Genomic DNA, 24210 nt, shown 5'->3' with positions numbered 1-24210 from the left:
AAACAAATCTTATAACAAATCGTATAACACTGTTACTGTAAACCTTAGGAAATATGCTCCTAAAACGGGACGGACAATGGTCCAAAAACAATATTTATTGCTGTATAAAATGTTGTAAGTGCTTTATAAAATGTTAACTATGATGTAGGAAAATCGAATGACTTTTTACTATGACATGTTATTGCCACAGCAACACACAATTCTACTTTTTATTTTTACTGTGACATATTATTGTCACAGCAACACAAAATCCTACTAATTATTGCTAAGGTCACAATGTTCTTTGTAACATCATAACAAATATCAAACTTTTTCTTTTTAGTCTGCTTTCTCGCGACTACATCAACTATGCGAAGAGGGCATGTTCTCTGTCGTGGGTAACTCTTTCTTTGCAGTATGCACATAGCCTCTTTGGCTTGGTTGCTTTTTCAATGGCCTCGTTATTTAGTGACTTCAATCTTTTCCGCTGCCCTTGTTGCGTTCTTGTTCGGAGGGTGGATAGTGACTTCAGACGACGAGCTGCAGCCCAACAGTATCTCCATCTCTTGGTCTTTTGTAAGCGGTTCAATACATAACTTCTGCCGGAACTCAACTAGGAGGGATGCTAACTCTTCCGTGTGTTCAGCAGGTAAAGTTTTGAGAACACCAACTATCTGATGGAACTCTGACCATACGTTGCACAAATGACTGTTATCAGACGTATCCATATATGAATCCTCAATGACATTCCCTTTCGAATCAAGCACGGAAGTAAAAAAAGAAAGTTCTTGTTTATCATGGTGACAATGTTACTATAAGAAATTATGGTTACAATGTTACTGTAAAACAATTACTATAACAAGTCAAAACTGTCACTGTAATAATGTTTTCGAATCAAACCTGTTCGCTGCGTGTGTGTTATTTAGCCAACGATCTACAATTTACTTGCTTGGTATTTGCCCAATTCCTTTGCTCTTGTACACCCACACAATATGCCTGCAGAGTAATCCAATTCTTTCGAACAATTTACACTCGCATACTGCATCTGTGCTTCTAAGGTCCAACCTCACCTTGAAAATTCTGTCTGTCTCAGCATCGATTACATGAATTATGCGTACATGCTCCTCCTTCTCAAAGTCATCAACACCACATGAATCGGCAGCCATTACTTCTTCTTGAAACACCTTGAACACAACATGTGTGTATATAATAGCGCCATGCTTTTCTATAGGTAATTCTGTCTTAAGCTCAGGGAATGAGTGGTCGCTGTTATAATCATCGCACCTTCGTGTATAGCGCTGCTGGTCCATAGCAGTTTGGAACCTGGTTTTAATGCAACAAGGATTCGGCAACAAATTATTTATGTAACAATGAAACAATGGTACTTTAACATACACTGTTCCGGAATCGTAAGGAATGAAAAAGAGTTGTTTACCTCATCCAAAATTCGACCAGTGTACCAAAGTGATTCTCATAGCGCTTGAAAAACGAATTTGTACTTTCTGATCGCTGTGTTGTTCTTAATATGCAGCCCAAGGCAAGGTCACGATGGTAGGCAGGAATCCAATGGTGTCTTTCGTCGAACATTGTAGTCAACCAATCATTATCTTCGGGCTCGAAATCTGAAATGACCTTCTGCCACTTCTCTTCGAACTCCGACGACTCCATATCAGGGTCCCAAACAATAGCGTTGAAGCGAGCAAGGAAGTCCGTGTCTCTGCAGAGTGCTGAACCAACTTTGTCTGTGATCTTTTGTGTAATATGCCACATACAATAACGATGCCTAGCTGTCTTGAAAACAGAAGGGAAAGCCTGTTGTATGCCAGTCATAATGAAACAGCAAGTCAGAACGTGATATTGACCAGTGATAGGGAAAGAGCAAGTGAGTAAATTTAAGTAAGTCTGTTACAGTAACATTGTCACACTATTACCTTCTTTATGCCAGGGCATTGATCCGTGATCATGAACTGCGACTCTTTTTGTCCCATGGCAGTCAAGAAATGCTGAAAGGTCCATTGGAAGGAGATGTCATCCTCGTGTAACAGGAGACAACCGGCAAACAACACCGACTTTCTGTGGTGATTAACACCTGTGAATGGTGCAAAAACCATATCATACTTGTTGGTTCCGTAAGTAGGGTCGAAGTTCACAGCATCCCCAAAGAATGAGTAGTTTCTAATACATGTAGCATCAGCCCAAAAGAACTTTGTTAGACGGTTTTGCGGATCAACATCATAGGCGAAGTAGAACTGGGGTTGGGTCGCTTTGAGTTTCTCGAGTCGATCGATGAAAAGGTCAGCATCTCGTAACCCAATGTAGCACTTGATATCTCTTTTAAAGTTCTTAAAATCTATCAATGTAGCACCGATATTTTCATACCCATTGACAAGTTCCTTAACCTGTCTAAAGGTCAATCCAGCGCCAATATTCAACTTGGAGTTGTCCAAGATAAGCGTCTTCTGGAACATATCAAGGGATCGTGAAATCTTATCGAGATCTCATTCTGACGAGAGGTAAGACGATGATTGTGGACTTGGAAAACTCGTCAATCATAGCTGGGCCATCAAGGCCATGTAGAAGGGCAAATCGACGACGCTCGGCATCCAATTCTTGTGATTTTAACTCGCCGTGTAATCGTACTAGCGTGGGACGAACCATCACCCATATTCTCATCATCCTTGGTTCTGGGACGCTGTTTCGGTTTAGATTCCCTGATCCCTTAACGGTTGCAGACTACGAATTTTTGGTGTGCAACACCACCTCGTAGTGTTTTCGTACTGTGCTTCCGAGGAGTAAATCCACATGCCCGAGCATAAACCTCGTAGAACTTGATTCCAGCCTCAAGGGAGGCGAAAACTGCACCAATGGTAGGTCTAAACGTGTGCTCAACCACACGCATCCAGCGCTCACCTCTATTAGACGTGTGAGATAAAACAAGCTGATTATTTGGTTGAGGATTGGGTTGCTCTTGGACAATTGACGTAGAATGGGGTTGAGTGACAGTACTTGAGTCTGTAATACAAAAAGGAAAATACGAGTATTAGTGACCTGAAATACAACGGTGGTATTACAAAGAGTAACATTGTTACAGTAATACTAGTACTATGACAATGTAGTGACATAAGGATGGACGGGAGAACAGGAAATATGAGAAGAGGCTGGACTACAATTTAGAACAAGAAACTAAAGTACATTGAAGTAACAGCAGAACAAGAGGACATCCAGAAGTGGTACAACATAAGTTATATGTGCAATGGAAATGAATATATGTGATTGTGTTACTGTAACATTGATATTGATATTGTAAGTCGAGCCTGTAAGCATTGACAGCAGAACAGGAATATACAGACAAGGGAACAAGAATATACAAGACAGGAAAAGAGGTCAAATATAATGAAATTTGACCGAAATTGAACGAGAAAATCAACAAATATAAGGATATTTGACCTAATATTTAAGACAAAAGCAACTACGAGTATAATCAAAGGAAAGGAGACCGTAAGTTGAAGTAGAAGTGAACGAATTTCATTAAAATTGAAGCAAACAGAAAATCGATTAACCTAAAAAACTGAAAAGCAACAGAATAAAGACAAATTAATCAAAATTGACGGAATGTGACGATAAAGCAATTGCGATTGTAAGCAGAAGCAGAGGAGAACGCAAATATGAAAATTCGATAGGAAAAACAACAAATACAAGGAGATTGCACCTAATATTTAAGAGAAAAGCAAATACGAGAATAATCAAAGGAAAGGAGACCGTCAAATTGAAGTAGAAGTGAACGGATGTCATTAAAATTGAAGCAAACATAAAATCGATTAACCGAAAAAACTGAAAAGCAACGGAATAATGAAATTACAATAGCGAATGATCAGCGACATAGAATCCAGATGAAATCGCGAAAAGGAAAACTGAAAACGAAAGGATTACGGAAATTACCTGTTTGCATGTTAATGTCGGTAGAATCTGCATCCATTGTAGCAACGAGAACCTGGAAAACACACGAATTTGATTGATTTGTGAATAAATTGATAAAAGCGAGTAAAAAACAGGAACCTAGGGTTTGTTTGCTTGATTCAGAGGATTATTTTGACTTAGAGAGAGAGAGATAGAGAAAGCGAGGGAAAGAGACGGAGGAGAGAGAAAGTGAAACTGAATTATGAGGGGAGGCTTGAATTCTTAGCTTTTATAGGTTTGTTATAATTTCTGAGATTTAATCTCAGCCGTTGATTAGGAGTAGATCTAATGGATGAGATTAAAATGCTAGACTCACCTAAGATACCTAGACTCACTTGATGCAATATATATATATATATATATATATATATATATATATATATATATATATATATATATATATATATATATATATTGCAGGACGACTTGTTAGTCATGCGTTTGAGGAATTAAAGGAGTAGGAAGTTGGTAGGATATTTGCATGGTATGAGACTATGGTGGTGAGCTAGGTGACGATATAATCAAGGATAAAATTTGAATAGTTGTTGAGGTAATTTTGGTTGATGGATTTAATGTTCGTTATTTGGGATGATAACCAAAGAGAGGAAATGAATTGCTATATTTAGAGGTGATGGTAAGAGAGTAGTTATATGAAAGATGGTGGTGTAGTAGTGTTGTCACTAGTGGTTAAGGATGATGTTAAATAGGGAAGTTAGCCGTTCTAAAAAGGTTGATTTTGTGGAGGCCTGATTGGTTTGTATGGTTGTAAGGGAGTATAGGATGTGGATATAGGAGGTGTTTGCAAGTAGTTGGGTACTTATGATATGGTTACGTTTGTCGGGTGGTGATAATTGTGCGGATGGGAGGATAGGTTATGAAGGGCATTTGAGTTAAGTTCGGGTGAGAGATATCCATTATCAAGTGGTAACTTACGTGATCAGGGCTAGTTAGATTTGATTATGGGTCTATGATGCGTGTAAGTGATTGTGTGAGGTTCTGACCTCATGAGTGGGGGTAAGGTATGATATTTATAAAGTTGTTATCTGGTTATTCCATGTAACATGTTACGTGGTTGCATGAGTCGTGAGATAATCGTTGTGTCGGGACACTGTTTATTACTAATGTGGTTGTTGTGTTCCGGGTTGCGATTCGGGCACGGTACTCCGTGTTGCGATGCGGGTACCTTCACGCTGCGGTGCGGCTGTTGGTGGCGACGTTGCGATACTGTCATCGGTCGTGGTGGAGTAGGTGGGGTACTTGTGAGATGAACTTTTGAAATATTATGTCAGTCTAATATGGGCATATAGATTGTTGTTCTGTTTAATGCTATTTCCAGTAATTTTGACTTGTGGGTGAGACTAGAGTACAATATGGAAGAGAGTTGCACACGTGGTCGATGTTGTCATAGTTACAGTGATACCTTGTTGAAGAAACATAGTTGTGGGAGGTGGTTGGAACACTTTCGATCTTATGTCAGATGAGACATTTGTTAACATAGTTGTGGCAAGTAATTAGTGGAACATGTGGGTACTGAGCTGGAAGTTGCAGTTGGTTCATAGTCTTTTATCGGAGCAGTAAGTATGAAGTGTTTGAGAATTAGTATCATGTTAAGTTATAGACGAGTTCGATGATAGTAAAAAGGGGAATTTGAGGATAAAGTGGGTGTGTAACAATTTTGGGTCGTGAGTTAGGTGGTGGAGATAGGTACGTGAATAGAAAAAAATGTGGTTGTACGGTAATGTGGGAGAGTTGTGGCAGTGGTTATGTTGAGGATTTTGTGGTATATGTTAGGTGGTGTGCGGAATGATAAGGAGTATGGAATTAGAGAGAGAGGGAGAGAGAGAGAGAGACAGCCTTGTAACTAGGAATGATTATCGGTGTTGAGGTTATAGTCGGTTATCAGTGACATGAGATGGTGATAAGGGGAAGGAATAGCTAAGGATCAAGTAGTAGTTGGGTTATGAGGACGTAATATTTATCTTAAAGAGGAGTAAGATGCGACAAAGAGAGTTTGATAGTGATGTGTACGGTGGAATATTTGGAAGTGTTATGTCTTGATGTGAAATAAAGGATGGACTTGTGGTTGATATTATGAAAGGTAAAGGTTATGCTTGTAGTAGTATGTATTTTATGTGTATGGTTATGGAGTAAGGTTGTAGGTAAGTATGGTTACGATAGTGTTGATAGTTTTGGGTGGTGACGTTTATGAGTGTGAGTAAACTTTGAGGACGAAGTTCATTTTAAGGGTGGTAGAATGTAACAACTCGCTAGGCAGATGATGGTGATATTGGGTTTGCTAGTGAGCGGTATGGAAGTAAGACAAAGTTGGAGGCACTTGTGTTGTTGGTATTCGATAGAGTTATTGTAATACTACGGTTTTCTGTTCAGTTGGGTACTCTATCGAGTGGGGCTTACTCTGTCGAATAAGTGAGTTTGGATTTTGAAACAGTGTACTGCTGATGGGTACTCGATCGAGTAGGTGTGGCACTCGATCAAGTAAGGGTCACTCGATCGAGTAAGTGACTTACTCGATCGAGTAAGTCGGTTCTACGAGTCATTTCTGTCGGGTTTTGTTAGCAATGCGAGAATGATATATAAAGTTTTCCGTCAATTTCTTTTTCACTTTTTATCTTTTCTAAAATCTCACAAAACCTAAACAAAGTACGTTGCTCTCTTCTTCGCATTGCTACCAAATCCTAAGGACTAAAGTTGTCGGATCGTCGTGTTCTTTACGCCATTGAGTTCGTCGTATTGTGGGTAAGATCCTTGTACAGTTTTTATGTTTTTTCGTTGAGTTTTGTTAAAACCCTAATTAGGTATTTTGGGGGATTTTGGGAGTATGATGTGTATTAGATAGTAATTGTATGATTATGTGATTATAGTAGGTGGTTTCGTAGAGAAGCAATATTGAATAGCTGAATTGTGACGATATGTTGATTTGCTTATTCCAGGTAGGGTTTCCCTACTTGGTTATTGATTACATAGTTGTTTGGTGATGGTTGTGATTATTGTTGATCTTTAACGTATTGGTATTGTATTGGTGTTGTTGTTCTATAATTGGTTGTGTAATTATCTGTGGTTCACGAGGCGTGTCCTCTACTGAGTAGAGTCACTTGCGGGAGTGGCTTTACTCCCTCGATTCGCCCTATGTGGAACCCGCCACAGGAGGGGATGCACACATTAAGGAACATGAGTTTTCGCTCGGATTAGATGAGCGTGGATTTGGTGGGTACGGCTGCGGTCCCCCACTGGCGGCGTGGAATATCTGTTGCGATGGGTATTCTGGCAGGACTACACGTGTAGTCAGGTGTGTGGAGTTATGACGGAGTTGGGATGATTTGTGTGCTGTATCTTATGTATCGTGTTTTTGTGTAATCAGTAACTGACCCCATTTAAATGTTTTGAAAACTGTGGAGATCCATTCGGGGATGGTGAGCAGTTATTGAGTAGGTATGAGATGGCTTGTGCGAGGGATAGTTGGGATGGAGTCACCACGTGTAACTAGAGTCTTCCGCTGTGTCTTGAACTTACACTTTTATTTAGTTGGATTTGGTTTTGGAACATTTGTATTTCTTTTATCGGTTTTAGGTTTTTGATATTGTAATCACTTAAACTCATTTATTTAATTAAGTACGTTTCTTTATGGTCAATTTGATATACATTGCCTCGGGTAACCGAGATGGTAGTATTTCCATACATTAGGTGGTCTTGGTAAGGCACCTTGGTATATGGGGGTGTAACAAAGTGGTATCAGAGCGACAATTTTGGAACCTGTAACTAATGAACCCAATGAATAATCTAGGGAGTCAAAATAAAATGAACCTGGGTAGGAGTTGTTAGGAGCTAATGCAAAGACTTGGGAGACGTCCTAAAGTCGCGAACTCGCCCTACAACTTTGAACGGTCACTAAGGGGTGTCATGGGATCGCTATGTGTTTATTTAAGTTATATTGCATATATATATATATATATATATATATATATATATATATATATATATATATATATATATATATATATATATATATATATATATATATTGAATGATGTGTTATATACTTGTATGATTTGGTGGATAAATGAATGTGGAGAATGGAGGATCTGGTGGTGAAAGGTGAGTAGTTTGTATGATTATATGTTCTTGTGAATAATGAAGTTGCATGATGGTGATTTATAACGTGGTTTTATAGAAACATGTGAATAGGATGTTGCGTTATCATATATATATAACGTTGTGAAAAGTAGTTGAGTTAAGCTTGAGGGTAGATAACGAGTCAGCATGACTCAATCGAGTGGGCTGAGCTCGGTCGAGTGGGGTATATGATTTTTTTGGGCAGACGCTGCTGTTTTGGGGCACTCGATCGAGTAAGTCGGGTACTCGATCGAGTGAGGGCTACTTGATTGAGTAGGTGTGGGGCTCGATCAAGTGGGTTACGTGATATGTTCTGGTCAGGTTCCGGAGTTGAGGTACTCGATCGAGTAAGTGGGCAACTCGATTTAGTGACCTCAACTCGATCGAGTGGGTTTAGTTGCTCGGTTGAGTGTGGTTTGCACAGGTTTTATACGCGTTGAGCCGTGGGTATATAGTTCAAAGATGCTGCCAAAGAGATCCGCTTTGTATGTTAGGGCTGAGTTGATGAGTATAGATGAAGTTGTCAAGATGCTTGAGCATCAAGAGGCGCTTACTGAGGCCTTAAAGAATTTTGGGAAGGACAAAGAGGCTGGGGTAAACTTCGCTAAGATGAGTACTACCATAGCCCGTTTCAACCTAAAGGAATACATGGGTACCAGAGCGCCAATTTTGCTCGACAATTGGCATAGGGAAATGGAGAACATCCTGAATGTGGTTCACTGTCCCGAAGACTTCAAAGTGGAACAAGCTGCGTTCTACTTGAGAGATGTTGCGGGAGAGTGGTGGGATAAGGTAAGGGAGAGTGCCCTAGACTTGTATGTGAGGCAGGGGAAGTCAGCTATACTATGGAGCGAGTTTAAGAGAGCGATGCGCCGAGAGTTTGTACCTGAGCATGTTCGTAGTAAGCTGAGAGAGGAGTTTGATGATTTCAAGATGACTCTGGATATGACTGTGGCTGAGTACTATCATAAGTTTAATGAGAAGTCTAGGTACGCAGAGGATACGGGGTTGAACCAGGAGAACTTGGCACTGAGGTTTAAGAAGGGCTTGACCTAAAAGATAATGGAGAAGCTACCGGTTGGGGTCCTTACAGATGTTAAGGAAGTGTATGAGCGAGCAGGGAGAGCTGAGAGATTGGTCGAAATGGCCAAGGAGAACAGGGAGAAGGGTTCCGAGAAGAGGAAGGCTGAGAGTGAGGGTGGTGGTCAGTCCAGTTACATGAGGGGCAACCATAACCAAGCGAAGGCTTACTTATCGGGATCGGGTTTCAGTGGTGGAGCTTCCTATGGGCGTGGTCGTGGTGGTGGTAGTAGCAGCTGCGGTATATCTTACTACAACTATGGCGGTATGGGTCACAAGAGACATGAGTGTAACAGTGCTGTGGGAAGGAGTTTTTAGAGGCCATCACATGGGAGTTTCTCTCAGAGTCCGTCTCAGAGTTATGCGAGCAACAGGCTGGCGAGGTCATGGAATAACCAAGGTAGTCAGAATAACAATAATAGTGGGTCTAACCGCAATGGCGGTAATTCTTATCAAAGACCGGCAGCTAAAACAATCAGGGGTCAGCTGCCAAGCCATCTACTTCTGCTAGTACAGTCCAGGGAGGTGGACAGAAGACGAGTGGCAAGTTATTCATGATGGACAAGAAAGCTGCTAAGGATGATGCTCACGTGATCACGGGTACCTTTATTGTTAATGGTGTTTTTACCTTTGTTTTGTTTGATTCGGGGGCATCACACTCTTTTGTATCGTCGAGTCATGTTAAGCTTTTGGGTTAGAGAGAGTTTGGAGTCTGTAAAAGATGAGGTTTTTATACCGTCGGGTGAGTCAGTGTCTTGTGGGAGGTTGTATAGAGGTGTATCTATGATAGTTGGGCAGGTTGACCTTACAGTGGATTTGTTAGAGTTTCCTATGGATGGTTTTGAGATGATAGTTGGTATGGATTGGGTGGGTAAGTATAAGGCTAGAATAGATTGTCAACAAAAGGGAGTCTCTTTGAGAGGTCCTAAGGGCGTTAGTGTGTCTTATCGTGGGTTTGTTGTCAAACCCAAAGTCAAAGTTATTACAGCGGTGACATTGAAGTCTTATTTGAGGAAGGGGTGTCCTTTGATTCTATGCCATGTGAAAGACCATAGTAAGGTGAGTTCGACAGCTGATCAGATACCAACGGTGAGGGAGTTTTCAGATGTTTTTCCGGAGGAAATACCAGGTTTTCCACCAAAGAGGGATATAGATTTCACTGTGGAGCTGAAACCAGGGACGAGACCAATCTCTAAGGCCCCGTACCACATGGGTCCTAAGGAGTTGGAGGAGCTGAAGAAACAGCTGGATGATTTGATTGATAAGGGATACATTAGACCTAGTGTATCGCCGTAGGGAGCACCAGTTCTGTTTGTGAAGAAGAAAGATGGGAGTTTGAGGTTGTGCATCGACTACAGGGAGCTGAACAGGGTTACAGTGAAGAACAAGTATCCTTTGCCAAGGATAGATAATCTGTTTGACCAGTTGAGTGGGGCAGGAGTCTTTTCCAAGATTGATTTGAGGTCAGGTTACCATTAGGTGAGGATTCGGGATGAGGACATATCAAAGACAGCTTTTCGATCTAGGTATGGTCACTATGAGTATGTGGTGATGCCGTTTAGGTTGTCTAATGCACCAGCAGTGTTTATAAATTTGATGAACCGGGTCTTCAATCAGTTTTTGGATCGGTTTGTGGTGGTGTTTATAGATGATATCTTAGTCTATTCTAAGACTAAGGAGGAGCATGAGGAGCACTTGAGGTTGGTGTTACTGTAATACTTCACATTTTAGTTGGAGTACTCGGTCGAGTACTTGGTTGGTACTCGGTCGAGTGTGTGTTACTCGCCCGAGTGCACTTGACCGAGTAAACCGGTTCAGCAAGTTTGACGGTTTCTTTTATGTTTAAACTAAGGGTTTTGTTTATAACGCTTAAGTCATTTCTAACTTCACTTTAACTTTTTTAAAATTCATTTCTAAACATAGAGAGAGGGAAAGAAAGAAGAGATGAACGAGCTTTTCATTTGATTGGAGATTTCTCACCTTTTTCAACCTAATTCGATTCTCTTGTTTGTAAGTCCATTTCTTCAATTGGTTATACTATTTAAAGTCTTCTTCTTCGAAAAGTTTGAAAAGAGAGTCTTGTTTATTTGAAGTCTAGTTTATGCATGTCAAATTTCGTAGCCTAATTCTCTAGGGTTTGTTCTATATGATTTATTTATGAGCCTATCGTTGAAAAGTCCGCGAATCTGATTTGGTTGTTGAAAATGGTTTGAAACCCTAATTTATATGTTGATTCAGTTTTGGGTATTTTTCATATATCATCTTTGTAGAGTCTTTATGACAATAGGATTTGAAATTACAGAAAAATGATGTTTTAAACTCGTTTTATGAATCGATACTTTTTATGCGACGAATTCTGTCAGCTTTTGGAAATAAGTCTGAAAACCCTTGATAGGTTTGGAGTTTGAGAAACATTCATTAGATAAGAGTTGTAGCTAAGACTCATGGGGTTCCAATCCAATTGGCCTTGTATCGTTTTGATTTTTCTGAAATTAACTATGCATTTTATACTTAGTCTGTCATGTGCTAGAAAATCAGGAAAAGTCATGTTTGTTCTTTAAGTGGATATTCCTATTAAGTTGTGATGAGTCTAGGTTATGTGCATGATTAATTGATTGAGTAGGTGGTAATTACACATAAATATGTTATGTAGGTGTTGGATATGTGAAGGATTATAATTGATTGCTTGTGATCGGAGTATTGCTAAAAGGTAGGGTTTTCCCTACTCGGTTTACTATTTAATTGATTTAAGATTGTGTTGTAATTGTTTGTACGATTGATATTATGATTAACTGCTGTTGTTGGATTGGAGTTTGGTGTTGGTGTTAAGATGGTTGATGATGATGTTCGCGAGGTGCGTCCTCGACTGAGTGGAGTCACTTGCGGGAGTGACTTCACGCCCTAGTTTCGCCCTCTGTGGAACCCGCCACAGGAGGGGATGTGCACATTAATGAACAGGGTTATCGCTCGTTTATGAGCGGGGCTTAGGTGGGCAAGGCTGCGGTCCCCCAATGGCGGTGAGGATTATCTGGTTCGATGGGTAATCTGGCAGGGCTACACACTTTAGTGTGTAATCAGTTACGAGATGTGATAGGGAGTTGGAGGTGGATTGTGAACAGCTGTTTATCTTTATTGTACTTTGTCTTGTTTTAATTATGCAGTGAACTGACCCCGTTGTTATTTTGTAAAATCTGTGGTGATCCATTCAGGGATGGTGAGCATATTGTGATAGGTGATGATGATATTTAGCTATGGGGACGAGATGGGGAGTCATCACTTCGAGTCTAGCTTCCGTTGTCACGAGATTAGCTGTTTTAGATTTCAGTTGTTTTGATTAGTAGTAGACATTTCTTTGGTTTGGTTTTTGGAACTATGTAAACATTAACTTATATACTTTAATAAATGTTGTGGAATGGTTTCTTTTGATATATTATCCTCGGCAAACCGAGATGGTAACAGTCTCTTATGATAGGGTGGTCCTTGGTAAGGCACCTTGGTATGTGGGAGTGTTACAAAGTGGTATTAGAGCCAGGTTTCTGGAACCTAAAACCAATGAACCTAATGAACATAGGGAGTCTAAATAAAATAAACCCGAGGAAAGTTGTTTAGAGCTACCGCAAAGACTTGGAAGACGTCCCGAAGTCACATAGAGGCCCTTACAATTTCAAGCCGGTCAACATGGGGGTGTCTTGGGAACTGTTGTGTGTTTAAAATAATGTGTGTGGTGCTTGTAGTTGTAAATTTTGTGATGTTTTTGGATGAAATGAGAAGGTGAATTGCGTATCTTGAATATGTTAGTGTTGGAACATGATGTGTGCTTTATTTCGTGGGTTTGGAAGGGTAGTAGTATGTTAAAAGTACCGTTAGCATGTTTAGATAAGTTTCTCGTATATATATATATATATATATATATATATATATATATATATATATATATATATATATATATATATATATATATATATATATATATATATATATATATATATATATATATATATATATATATATATCGTTCTTGGCATGACTCGGCCGAGCAGGGTGGGTACACGACCGAGTGGGGGATACTCGGCCGAGTAACCTAACACTCGACCGAGTGTCCGTTTGGGCGTACGAAGCACTGGCTACTGGTTGTGAACACTCGACCGAGTGTTGCATACTCGACCGAGTTTGTTTTATGTGATCGAATCTTATGACCAATTGTAATACGTGATGTTAAGTTTGTTACCTTTTGTTTGATAAACGCTTGGTTAAGTACCTGGGGAAGACAAGTACAGTAGCATAAAGGATTGCAAAGAATAAAGACTGAAAGATGATTTATTTCTCAGATGTTGCCTCTTATTTGTTTTGGCTGCTATTTTATACATGATTAAGATATGTTAACTAAATTTTTATGTGTTAGTCTCATGTGTTGGCTTTCATTTGCCACTGCTTTCATGCCTATACGAGTTACAGATTAAGAGAAATAAATATTTTAGTGAGCAGCCGTCAGAATGTTACATCACATTGCTAATTTCGACCAACCAATTTGAAAAATTTATCATTTGATATGTGTATATGCTTTTTGAGTGATTTAAACTCTCCTAATTAGTACACTCGTAAAAGTTTCCAAATTGATAAACCTCACTTGCTATGGATGTGTCATTAATGAATTATTATTTTTGCAAGTTGACCTTGAAACGCGATAAATTGCTGATAACAATCTGTTTTGACCTGGCAGTTTGGGAAATTCCTTATAAATTGATTATTTGTGCTTTGGACTTAATTCCAATCCCCCCCCCCCCCGTGACTCTCTTTATTTTCTAAAAAGTATAAAAACGTATGTATTCGTTAAATTGTTATTTATTGGTGATTCTGGAACTTACAGCATGCTTTATAGTGCTTGTGAACGTGTGTTTGATGACAAGTTTCAAATAAAGGTTACCTTATGAATTTCGAAGTCTTAGTTTCTTTGTTTTGGCAACATGTTTAGGTGACATGAGAAGTAGCTTAACCTGTAAGCCTATGTGGAATAAGTGATAACATTGAAAGATTGTGGGTGTCGTGTCTTATATACCACTTATTACATGACGATGTCTACATGTAACACCCGTCATTTTTCTAATTTGATTTTGTAATCGTATGTCATTTTCGGCTACGGTTTAATTGGCGTGACTCGAAATTTATTCTCGAGCCATTTATGTTATTCCCTTGAATTCTTTTTATCTCGAATATTCCTTTATTCTCGAGATTTATTATTAATTCTATTTATCACCGCCTAACTTTCTTTTATTCTATTCCGAGTTAATTTGTTGTACTTCGGAATTTGTTTCTTTTGAGCTCATTTATTCTTATTTAAATGGGAAGATATTTTTGGTTGGTTAAACAACCATTTTGGCCAGTCAACTTAAAACTTTTAAGAACACTATATTTCTTATTTTCGTCTCTTATAAACTCTACCTTTTGTGTAGATTCATTACGTTTTCATTCAAAAAAAAAAAACAAAAAAAAAAACGTAAACCTGCTTCTGCTTCTGTCGCTGTTTCTAAAAAATTTACTTACGTGCTTGCCTTCTTGCTTCTTTATTTCCGTTTTACAAATATTCTACGTACGTGCTTGCCTTGTTGCTTCTTTATTCGGATCGACCTTCTCTCATCACCTGTTCATCCTATTCTAAGGGATTTCGTGACAATCTAAACGAGGACAAGTACTTGATTAATTTGGATAGCGATTAAGGTAACTTCGACGTTACTCGGTATTACATCGATTTAATTGTTGTAGTTGTATATATTATTGGATTTTTAATGTTTTATGATGATTTATTGATACATATGATTTTCGAAACCTTTAATTTCTTATCTCTTGATATCCATAATTTATTTTGACTATGTATAAATTTTATTTTGTCAATAGGAATTTATTTTGGCTAATTTACAAGTTTTATGATCAAATCGATTATTATGATATAAAGATAATATAAATTTGTTTTTATGATTTCCATGCGGTGTAAATTATTTTTCTGGGTTAAATGATATATTTTAAGATACCATGAATTTTCGTGGTAATTGTTTTGGAGTTTTAGTATTTATTTCGTAATTTAAAGTATTGATGCAGTTTCTGCGATTATAGCGATTCTGTTTGGTTTTAATTATGTTAAAAATACTAAATCAAATTATAAATTCACGAAATTTTAATATATGGTAGATACATGGAGTACTAGGTTGTTTATTAAATATTAGGTCTTGAATCATTATTTTCGATTTATGCTGAATTTTACAAGTTTGATGAAAACCGTTGTTAAATCGGTCAAATATGTTTGTCTGTTTGTAAAAATCATATCACCTATTTTTATTTTGAATTTGCAAAAGTGTAAAGAATATACTCCTATTATTTTCAAGTGTAGAGTCTGCATAAAAAATTTCATAAGATTTAAACTTACGGTTTAGTTAGAATAAATTATTTGTGGACAGCTCGCCTGTAAAACGCGTGTATGACTTTTCTCAAAGATTCATTTTTAAAATATAGTTGCCTTTTGAAACAGTGGCTAATCTTTTTATAACAGAAACCTTAAGATGTCTAGTTATGTTTAAAATTTGGCCTTGCCGAATGTTGTCTTCTAATAATGGATTTATAAATTAAAACATTTTGGGTGTCGTTTTTTGATAGCTTCTAAAAATGAATTTTTAGATACCTGATACTTTTGTAGTTTGAAGTTAGTCAACAAATAAAAGTTGTAGCTAAACGCTACAGGAAACTATGAAAATTGGCCTTGCATCATTTCGATTTTTCTGTAATTAATTATGAATTTTACAATACTGCCGTTCAGTTTTATAAACTAATATAGAACTCCGTCTCATTAAAGCCTAAGTAATAAGTCTTTACTAAAGTACCTTAAGTCAAAGGATGGTATTTAAAGTTTAATTTCAGTAACTTAATTTATTTAAAGTCCTTAAATAAATTTTATACTTTTGGACTTAAGTTTAAGTTTTCTAATTCAAAGAAAATAAAAGTGTAGTTCACTTACGAACCATTTGAATAATATACTATATCACTTGGAATATTTTTAAGTTTGGAATAATTAAAGTAAAGGCAAAGAATAATAAACTAAGGCATACGGTTTTACTAAAACAGCTATATGGTTGGGTATCCTGCGGGCGGTACAGATCGTCGTTGAGTCATGTACATGTACTTAGACTAGGACTTCGCACTGCGTGGTAAGTCGTGTCCTATTATAGTTTGTTGTCTAGTTAGCGAGCATGGAGTTGGTCATCTTAGCGTGACACTGGGTAGCCGAAACTAGTAAAGATGCTGCGGTGTTATAAGTATAGCTAAAGTGGATATCTAGCCTGAACTAAATTATTTTCATTCTGTCTTTTGAATTTTTTGCTTTTAAGCATGCAGCACGTTGGTTTTAACGTGATTTGGTAATCATATTTTGTCACTTATATTTTATAACATATCAATTTACTTTGATATATTATCTGCTTCTATAATAATTATATCATGTGATATGGCTGGGAGAACGTCGAGTTATTCCCCACTGATTGTGGCTGTTATGTTTATAACATGACAGGTGTTAGCTTTGCTGGGATTTATGTGTGAGCTAGCGAGTAGTTTGCAAATCCTACTCTGTTTTTCTGCTTTCTTTTATGGTTTTAGTTTGAACACTTTGAGGAATTTTTATTTCGCCCTTTTTATAAAAGTGGCAATTGTTTAGACTTGACCATTTAATTTTATCCTTGAGAATTTTATACATTCTCAATTTATAACAGTTAGAACTTTTATCTTTGTGTATTTAATCCCATTCGACAGTGTTTCCGCCACTGTTTTGGACTAGATTTTATAGGGTTACAGTTGGTATCAAAGCATCACTGCTCCCGACGCTCACACATTGATCTTTAGGAAAATTCCTAATAAATGATTTGACTAAATAAATGATTTAGTGAGAGATGGGTAGAAACCATAAGGACTTGGATGTTAGTTTATGTGTTCCTGCAAAATCAATGACTAGCATTGAATCTATATTTTATTTCTCCGACGAAGAAGATGAAAGAAGGTGGACGTGAACGTTGTGTTTTCCCGGACCAGAACGCGATCATTATGGTGATATTGAACTCACTCAACAACCTAGCTAAACAACCTAGCTAACCGCTTGGAGAACTTGATGCCACAAGGAAGAGACAATTGTGGTTCCAGCCCAGATTCAGTTCTGCTCAAGCTACAAACTAGTTGGTCAAGAGACGACTCAAGATCCATAATGGTGCAGTACACCCAGAGTAATTACACTGTGGATCCATTAGATGGAGCGACCCAAGACTGGTGTGTTTGTTTTCTCTACAGGGTGATGGAGTGATCCAACGAGCCATATTGCGTACTCTGGAGGCCTGATGATTCCTTCTTTGGTCTCAGACGTTATTAGTCTACGATCATCGTTCGTATTCCTTCACTCTTTTCAGCTTTAGATGCTTATGTGTCCTTCTTATAAATCTCTATCTCCCACCACGATGAATGTATCTTTGTTTGCGATTCTTCCTCTTTTGCCCTATTCTCTTGAGAGTCATTTGTTAAACTGACTCTTTCTTGGAGAAATGTGATGGAAGTTAAGTGTGTTTGAGGTCTAGTGGAGCCTTGTTACTTATGGTTTGAGGATAGTGAGTTTTACCCTTAATGTCTATCTTGTAAGAGCTTTTATTTCTTGAGGATTAACTTGAATGGTGAGTAGTGGATTATGGAGTTAGAATTTTGGCGTAGCTACTGGTTTTGGATTATAGGTAATTTACATATTTTGGACCGGAGGTGATTAAGGCTTTTATAATAACCATGTATAATTATTAGTTGACCAAGATTGATCTCAGTTTCAATTCTTATGCATTTAGATCGCTGAGTTCTGAAGTAAGGTTGTAACCTTTGAACTTTAGGTGCTATCACTTAACTTTATTTGGGTTGATTAGTGGTAACCTTGTGAATAAGGAATGTTATTGCACAATCGCATTGTGGGTTGATTGTGTTTACTTGAGGAATGTAAGATCTTGAAGTTGAGGATTGTGTACCTTTCGTGCTTTGATGTCTTAACCATAGTATATGGAATACTTCGAGGAATATTTTGGTTCGAATTACCTTAAAGGAAATATTTATTTTAGGGCCTTAGACCATCGAGATTGTGGCTTAGTTGAGTTGATAACCACCTAGTGTTGCAATGTTATAATTGGATTTTTTTTTGGTAGGGCTTCTAAAAGACTTTGATGGAATGGTGTTGTTAGATGGTGGTTTTTGTTTGATGTTCCATCACTTGAGGAGTCTTATGGATTTAGTAACCTTATTGGTTTGGTTGTGATCTTAGAAGAGTAGAATCTTTGAGTGTAGTATGTCTTATTTTGACTATTCTGGTTCTAGAATATATCTCGAGTGCAAGTTTGATGAGTTTGAACGGTTTTAAGAGCCTTATTAGTTAACATGATTAGTCGTGTTTTGATAACCTGTGGAATCTTGGTGAGTAAGATTGGATGTTGAAGTACTTGATGGATTTTTACCATGATATTTTGATAGGATGACCAGTTATGTAAGGATTTGAGATGGAAATTGTGTTAATCGATAATCTTCGAGGATGTTGTTGGGAAATGTGTCCTCGACAATAGTGCGATCACATGATTTAATATCATAATTAAATCTCATACAAAGAATACGTGAGGGATAATTTATTATATAATCGACTGATCGTCATTAATCGGTAATGCTTGGTGATGTGACCATAATTGGCGCATATTTAGCCCCCGAATTAGCCTTGTTTCCATGCTTTTTAGTGCTTATTTGGGTCATTTCTTATCTTTAGTTCTTTGTTTTGCATATTCTTTGAGATTTTGATCCCTTGGTAGGAAAGGAGTAAGAATCTTGCATTCTCATGGCAAAACGAGACTAAATTGATCGAATTCAATGACCAAGCATCAAGGAGGGACAAGATTAGAAGGCCTTTGTACATATCATAGTAGAAGAGCAATGTTGAGAAAGGATCCTTGAGTCCCCAAGGAAATCCCCAAGGAATTTATGAAGAAAAGGGAAGAGAAGAAGAAGAATTGTTGCTGACTGACAATCCGAGCGGATTGTCACCAATCCGTCCGTCCCGCAAAGAAGACAATCCGAGCGGCTTTGCCACAATCCGCTCGGATTCCCCTCCACAATCCGCCCGGATTCCCTTGAATCCGCTCGGATTCAAACGCTGAGAATCCGCCCGTCCCGACCCTATTCCGCCCGGATTCTAGCACAAAGACGGATTGTCTTCTCCAAGCTACGAAGAAAGAAGCCCTTCTCTCAGAAAATACCGGCTCCTCCTTGCTCAACTTAAAAAGTGTAATTACTAGTTTAACCCTTAGTTAACCCTAATGCATCCTCCCTAATTTCCACTATAAATACCCCATTAGTCTAATTAGAGGAGCATGTTCTTCTTATCAATAATTAGTGTAGTTAATATCAATCAAATCTCTCTTTAATATTGTAATCAAGTATTAATCAAGTTTTAATCCAAGTTTTAGTTCTTTAATCTCTCTTTTGTTCATCATTTATTTTGGGTAATTGAAGATTATTTTGGGTTATTGTTGGGAGATTGACAACCTCTCAATCAAGCATTCAAGTACTTCTATTATTCTTGCTTTGTTATTGGAATCATTAGTAGGTATAATCTCTTAATCCCTTTTTAATTATTGTTAATTACTTTCATTTATTCATCATGTTTCATATTGTTGGTATGATTGACAACCTTGCTAGCATGATCAACATGATAATGAGTAAGTAGTCTCTTAGCTAGTGTTAATGGGTGATTAGGGGAAACCAACATGGGGAATGATTCATGCTTAAATTAATATGCTTTCATGTTTTATTTGCTTGCTTGTTTTGATCTCAACTCATGCACATGTTATATTTGATGAAATGCTAAGCCTATGAATCCTTGCATTTACTATCATCTTTTATCTTTTCAATGAGACTTGTAAGACATAACCCAACTCGAGTCTCATTAGACCATGCATGTTGTTGAGTAGGGAAGATTAAGTCGACTTGTAGGTGTTGTACAATCTAATCGATTCGGCTCCGGGACCCAAACTTTTCTAGGATTGTAAGATATAACCCAACTCAATCCATCACAACAATAATTGCTTGCTTATAATTTGAGAACATGTTTGTATGATCATATCCCATGATTCCCCTATGACCCCATGACACCCTAGTGCCTTTAATCAATTGTTTACACCCCTTTAATTCATCTTGCTTGATTTATTTTCATTGCTATTTTAGTTTAGTAACCTTCTACATCAACCCAATTTGTGACACCCCTTAGACATCACTAGTTACAATAGAAATCTCATTTCAACTCTCGACCCTTGGGATCCGACCTTTACTTGACTCTTTACTAATTGTAGAGTTGTTTGTGGAGCTATAAATTGTGTTTTGATTCGACCGTGACCAACGACCACATCTTAATTTGTGAACACTTAGCGGGATCGCATCAAAAATGACGCCGTTGCCGGGGACGGTGTTTGTTTGATTTATATTTCTTTTTATTGTCATTAGTTGTGTCTTTCTTCGCCTTGAGGAAGTAAAACTCCTCAAGGTTTGTTCTAATCATTTTTCAAGTTGTTTGATATTTTGCGAGATGGATTTCATAGACTGTTTTGTAGAGGACCATTTGAGTATCCCTTACTTCAAGGATCCCATGCAAGCATTAGAAGCCTTAGAAGCAAGTGAGGCTCAGAGCATGTATTGGGAGTTGGAGGTGGATCTCTTTGAGGCCGCTCTAGCTAACAAGGAACTTACTCGTGCACAATCCGAATTGGTGCATAATATTCTAGTGGAAGCATGTCAACCCATAGAGGATGAGCAATCCATCCTAGAGAATATTTTACAAACTCAAGAGCAAGAGGAACCCATCGTGGGATTTGAATATGATGAGGTTGATGAAAGTGAAGTTGAGTATGCTATGAGAATGGAATGCCTAATGGAGATGGAGCAAATTCTCAATGAAACTCCAAAGGAAGAAAGTAAGGTACAAACTCCTACTTTGAAACCCCTTCCCCCAAATTTGAAATATGCTTACCTTGATGAATCAAAGACCAAACCCGTGATTGTTAATGATAGACTTGATGATGACCAATTGGGAAAGTTGCTTGGTGTGTTGAAACAACATGAGAGGGCTATAGGTTATAGTCTAGATGACCTTAAGGGGATAAGTCCCAACTTTTGCATGCATAGAATTCATCTGGAGGAAGACCATAGACCTACCATTCAACCCCAAAGAATATTGAACCCCCACATGCAAGAAGTTGTCAAAGGAGAGGTCATTAAATTACTTGATGCGGGAATCATATATCCCATATCGGATTCTTTGTGGGTTAGCCCCGTCCAAGTGGTACCTAAGAAAGGAGGTACCACGGTAGTGACAAATGAGAAGAATGAATTAATACCCACAAGAATGATCACCGGTTGGCGTATGTGCATTGACTACCGGAAATTAAACTCCGCAACAAGAAAAGTTCACTTCCCCTTACCATTCATTGACCAAATGCTTGAGAGGTTAGCCTCCAACAAATTCTTTTGTTACCTTGACGGGTATTCGGGATTCTTCCAAATCCCTATACACCCGGATGACCAACATAAGACCACCTTCACATGCCCTTATGGCACTTTTGCATATAGGAGGATTCCTTTTGGATTATGTAATGCCCCCGCCACTTTCCAAAGATGCATGATGAGTGTCTTCTCCGATTACTTAGAAACCATAATGGAAGTTTTTATGGATGATTTTAGTGTTTATGGAAAGGACTTTGACTCATGCTTGCATAATCTTTCTCTTGTATTGCAAAAGTGTGAAGATGTTAGCCTTGTTTTAAATTGGGAAAAGTGTCACTTCATGGTCAATGAAGGAATTGCCTTGGGTCATTTGATTTCGGAAAAGGGCATCGAGGTCGATAAAGCTAAAGTTGAGGTGATAGAGAAACTCCCACCTCCCGTGAATGTTAGAGGGGTGAGAAGTTTTCTCGGTCACGCGGGTTTTTATCGTCGTTTCATAAAAGATTTTTCGAAAATAGCAAAACCCCTCACTCAACTTTTGCTTAAAGATGCCCAATTCCAATTTACTGACGAGTGTGTTGAAGCTTTTAATAGAATCAAAGAAGCATTAATCTCGGCACCAATCATTCAACCCCTGAATTGGGAGTTACCTTTCGAGATTATGTGTGACGCTAGCAACTACGCCGTTGGAGCGGTTCTTGGCCAACGGGTAGGGAGTGCTCTTCATGCCATTTATTACATAAGCAAGACCCTCGACCCCTCCCAAGTGAATTATGATACAACCGAAAAGGAGCTTCTTGCCATTGTATATGCTTTGGATAAATTCCGTTCCTACTTGCTTGGATCCAAGGTGATTGTATTTTCGGATCACCGTGCTCTCCGACATCTCTTGATAAAGAAGGAGGCAAAACCAAGATTGTTGAGATGGATTTTTCTTCTTCAAGAATTTGATTTGGAAATAAGAGACAAGAAAGGAGCCGAGAATGTAGTGGCGGATCACTTGTCAAGGATCCGGTTTCATGATGAAAATGGAGAAACACCGATCAATGACTCATTTCCCGACGATATTTTGATGGCTATCCAAACACAACTTGAAAGGCACATCACCCCATGGTTTGCCGATTATGCCAATTATATTGTTGGAAAAGTGCTCCCTCCAAACTTGAACCACAACCAAAGGAAGAGATTCCTATTCGAAGTGAAGAGGTACTTTTGGGATGACCCAAACCTCTACAAGGAGTGTAGTGATGGGCTCTACCGGAGATGCATCCCTCAATGGGAAATCCAAGGAATCTTGGAAGGATGTCATTCATCACCTTACGGTGGGCACCATGGAGCAAGGAGAACCGTTGCAAAAATTCTCCAATCGGGCTTCTATTGGCCTACAATGTTTCAAGATACAAGAGAATTCATCATCCATTGCGATGCTTGTCAAAGAACGGGGAATATATCTTGGAGGAACGAAATGCCACAAAGGGGCATTCTAGAGGTAGAGATCTTCGATGTTTGGGGAATTGACTACCAAGGGCCCTTTGTGACATCCAATGGAAATAAGTACATCCTTGTGGCCGTAGACTATGTCTCAAAGTGGGTGGAGGCAATTGCCACCCCAAATGATGATGCAAAAACGGTCACCAAGCTTTTCAAGAAGATAATTTTCCCAAGATTTGGAGTTCCTAGAGCAATCATTAGTGATGGAGGAACACATTTCCTTGAGAAGAAGCTTGCATCCCTTTTGACTAAATATGGTGTTCAACATCGAACCGGCTTGGGATATCATCCTCAAACAAGCGGTCAAGTGGAAATTTCAAATAGAGAGATCAAGCAAATCCTTGAAAAAGTTGTGAACAAGACTCGGAAAGATTGGAGCACAAAGCTTGATGATGCTCTCAGGGCTTATAGGACGGCCTACAAGACTCCCATAGGAGCCTCCCCCTACAAGCTTGTCTATGGAAAACCATGTCATTTGCCAATCGAATTGGAGTACAAAGCTTATTGGGAAATCCGAGCACTTAATCTTGATCTCAAATTGAGCGGTCAAAGGAGGATGATTCAAATCCAAGAGTTGGAAGAATTCCGACTACAATCCTATGAGAATGCAAAGATTTACAAAGAAAGAACAAAATTGCTTCATGACAAAAGAATTAGACAAAAAGCCTTGCACAAGGGAGACAAAGTCCTTCTATTCAATTCCCGCTACCGACTCTTTCCGGGAAAGTTGAACTCTAGATGGATGGGTCCCTATGTGATAACCGAAGTTGGAAAATATGGAGATTTCGAACTCAAGGCGGAAGATGGAAGCAAATTCAAGGTAAATGGTCAAAGGTTGAAGCCATACTATGAAGGAGCGTTTGTTGGAGAGGTCGAGGCTACCTACCTCGAGCCTCCTCCCCCTTGAAAGGACCATCTAAGGGAGAGTTTGGTGGAGTCCTCCCTAAACCACCACTTGTAAATATACTAACCCTCTAACTTGTATTTATTTATTGCATTTGTTTTAATAAATAACTCTTTTCATGAGCGTAAGTAAGG

The 24210-nt window shown here is 38.5% G+C and overlaps 1 protein-coding gene across 1 annotated transcript; it reads right to left on the bottom strand.

Moving 5' to 3' along the window:
- Window positions 1-440: 440 nt before the first annotated feature.
- Window positions 441-1145, bottom strand: LOC141657315 (protein FAR1-RELATED SEQUENCE 1-like). The gene is made up of 2 exons (XM_074464497.1): window positions 925-1145; window positions 441-687 (listed from the first exon to the last, which is right to left on the bottom strand). The coding sequence occupies exons 1-2, from the start codon at window positions 1143-1145 to the stop codon at window positions 441-443; spliced, it is 468 nt and encodes a 155-aa protein (XP_074320598.1).
- Window positions 1146-24210: the final 23065 nt, after the last annotated feature.

Source organism: Silene latifolia, chromosome 1 (genome assembly GCF_048544455.1).
Source record: "Silene latifolia isolate original U9 population chromosome 1, ASM4854445v1, whole genome shotgun sequence".
Taxonomy (NCBI): Eukaryota; Viridiplantae; Streptophyta; class Magnoliopsida; order Caryophyllales; family Caryophyllaceae; genus Silene; species Silene latifolia.
Note: the sequence above shows the minus strand (reverse complement) of the source record. Positions and strands in the feature narration are given on the sequence as shown.

Coding starts and splice junctions, on each gene's coding strand:
- LOC141657315 (XM_074464497.1), bottom strand. CDS start 1,145: ATGGCTGCCGATTCATGTGGTGTTGATGACTTTGAGAAGGAGGAGCAT. Junction 688..924: donor ATTGGGCAAATACCAAGCAA/GTAAATTGTAGA, acceptor GTCTGATAACAG/TCATTTGTGCAACGTATGGT.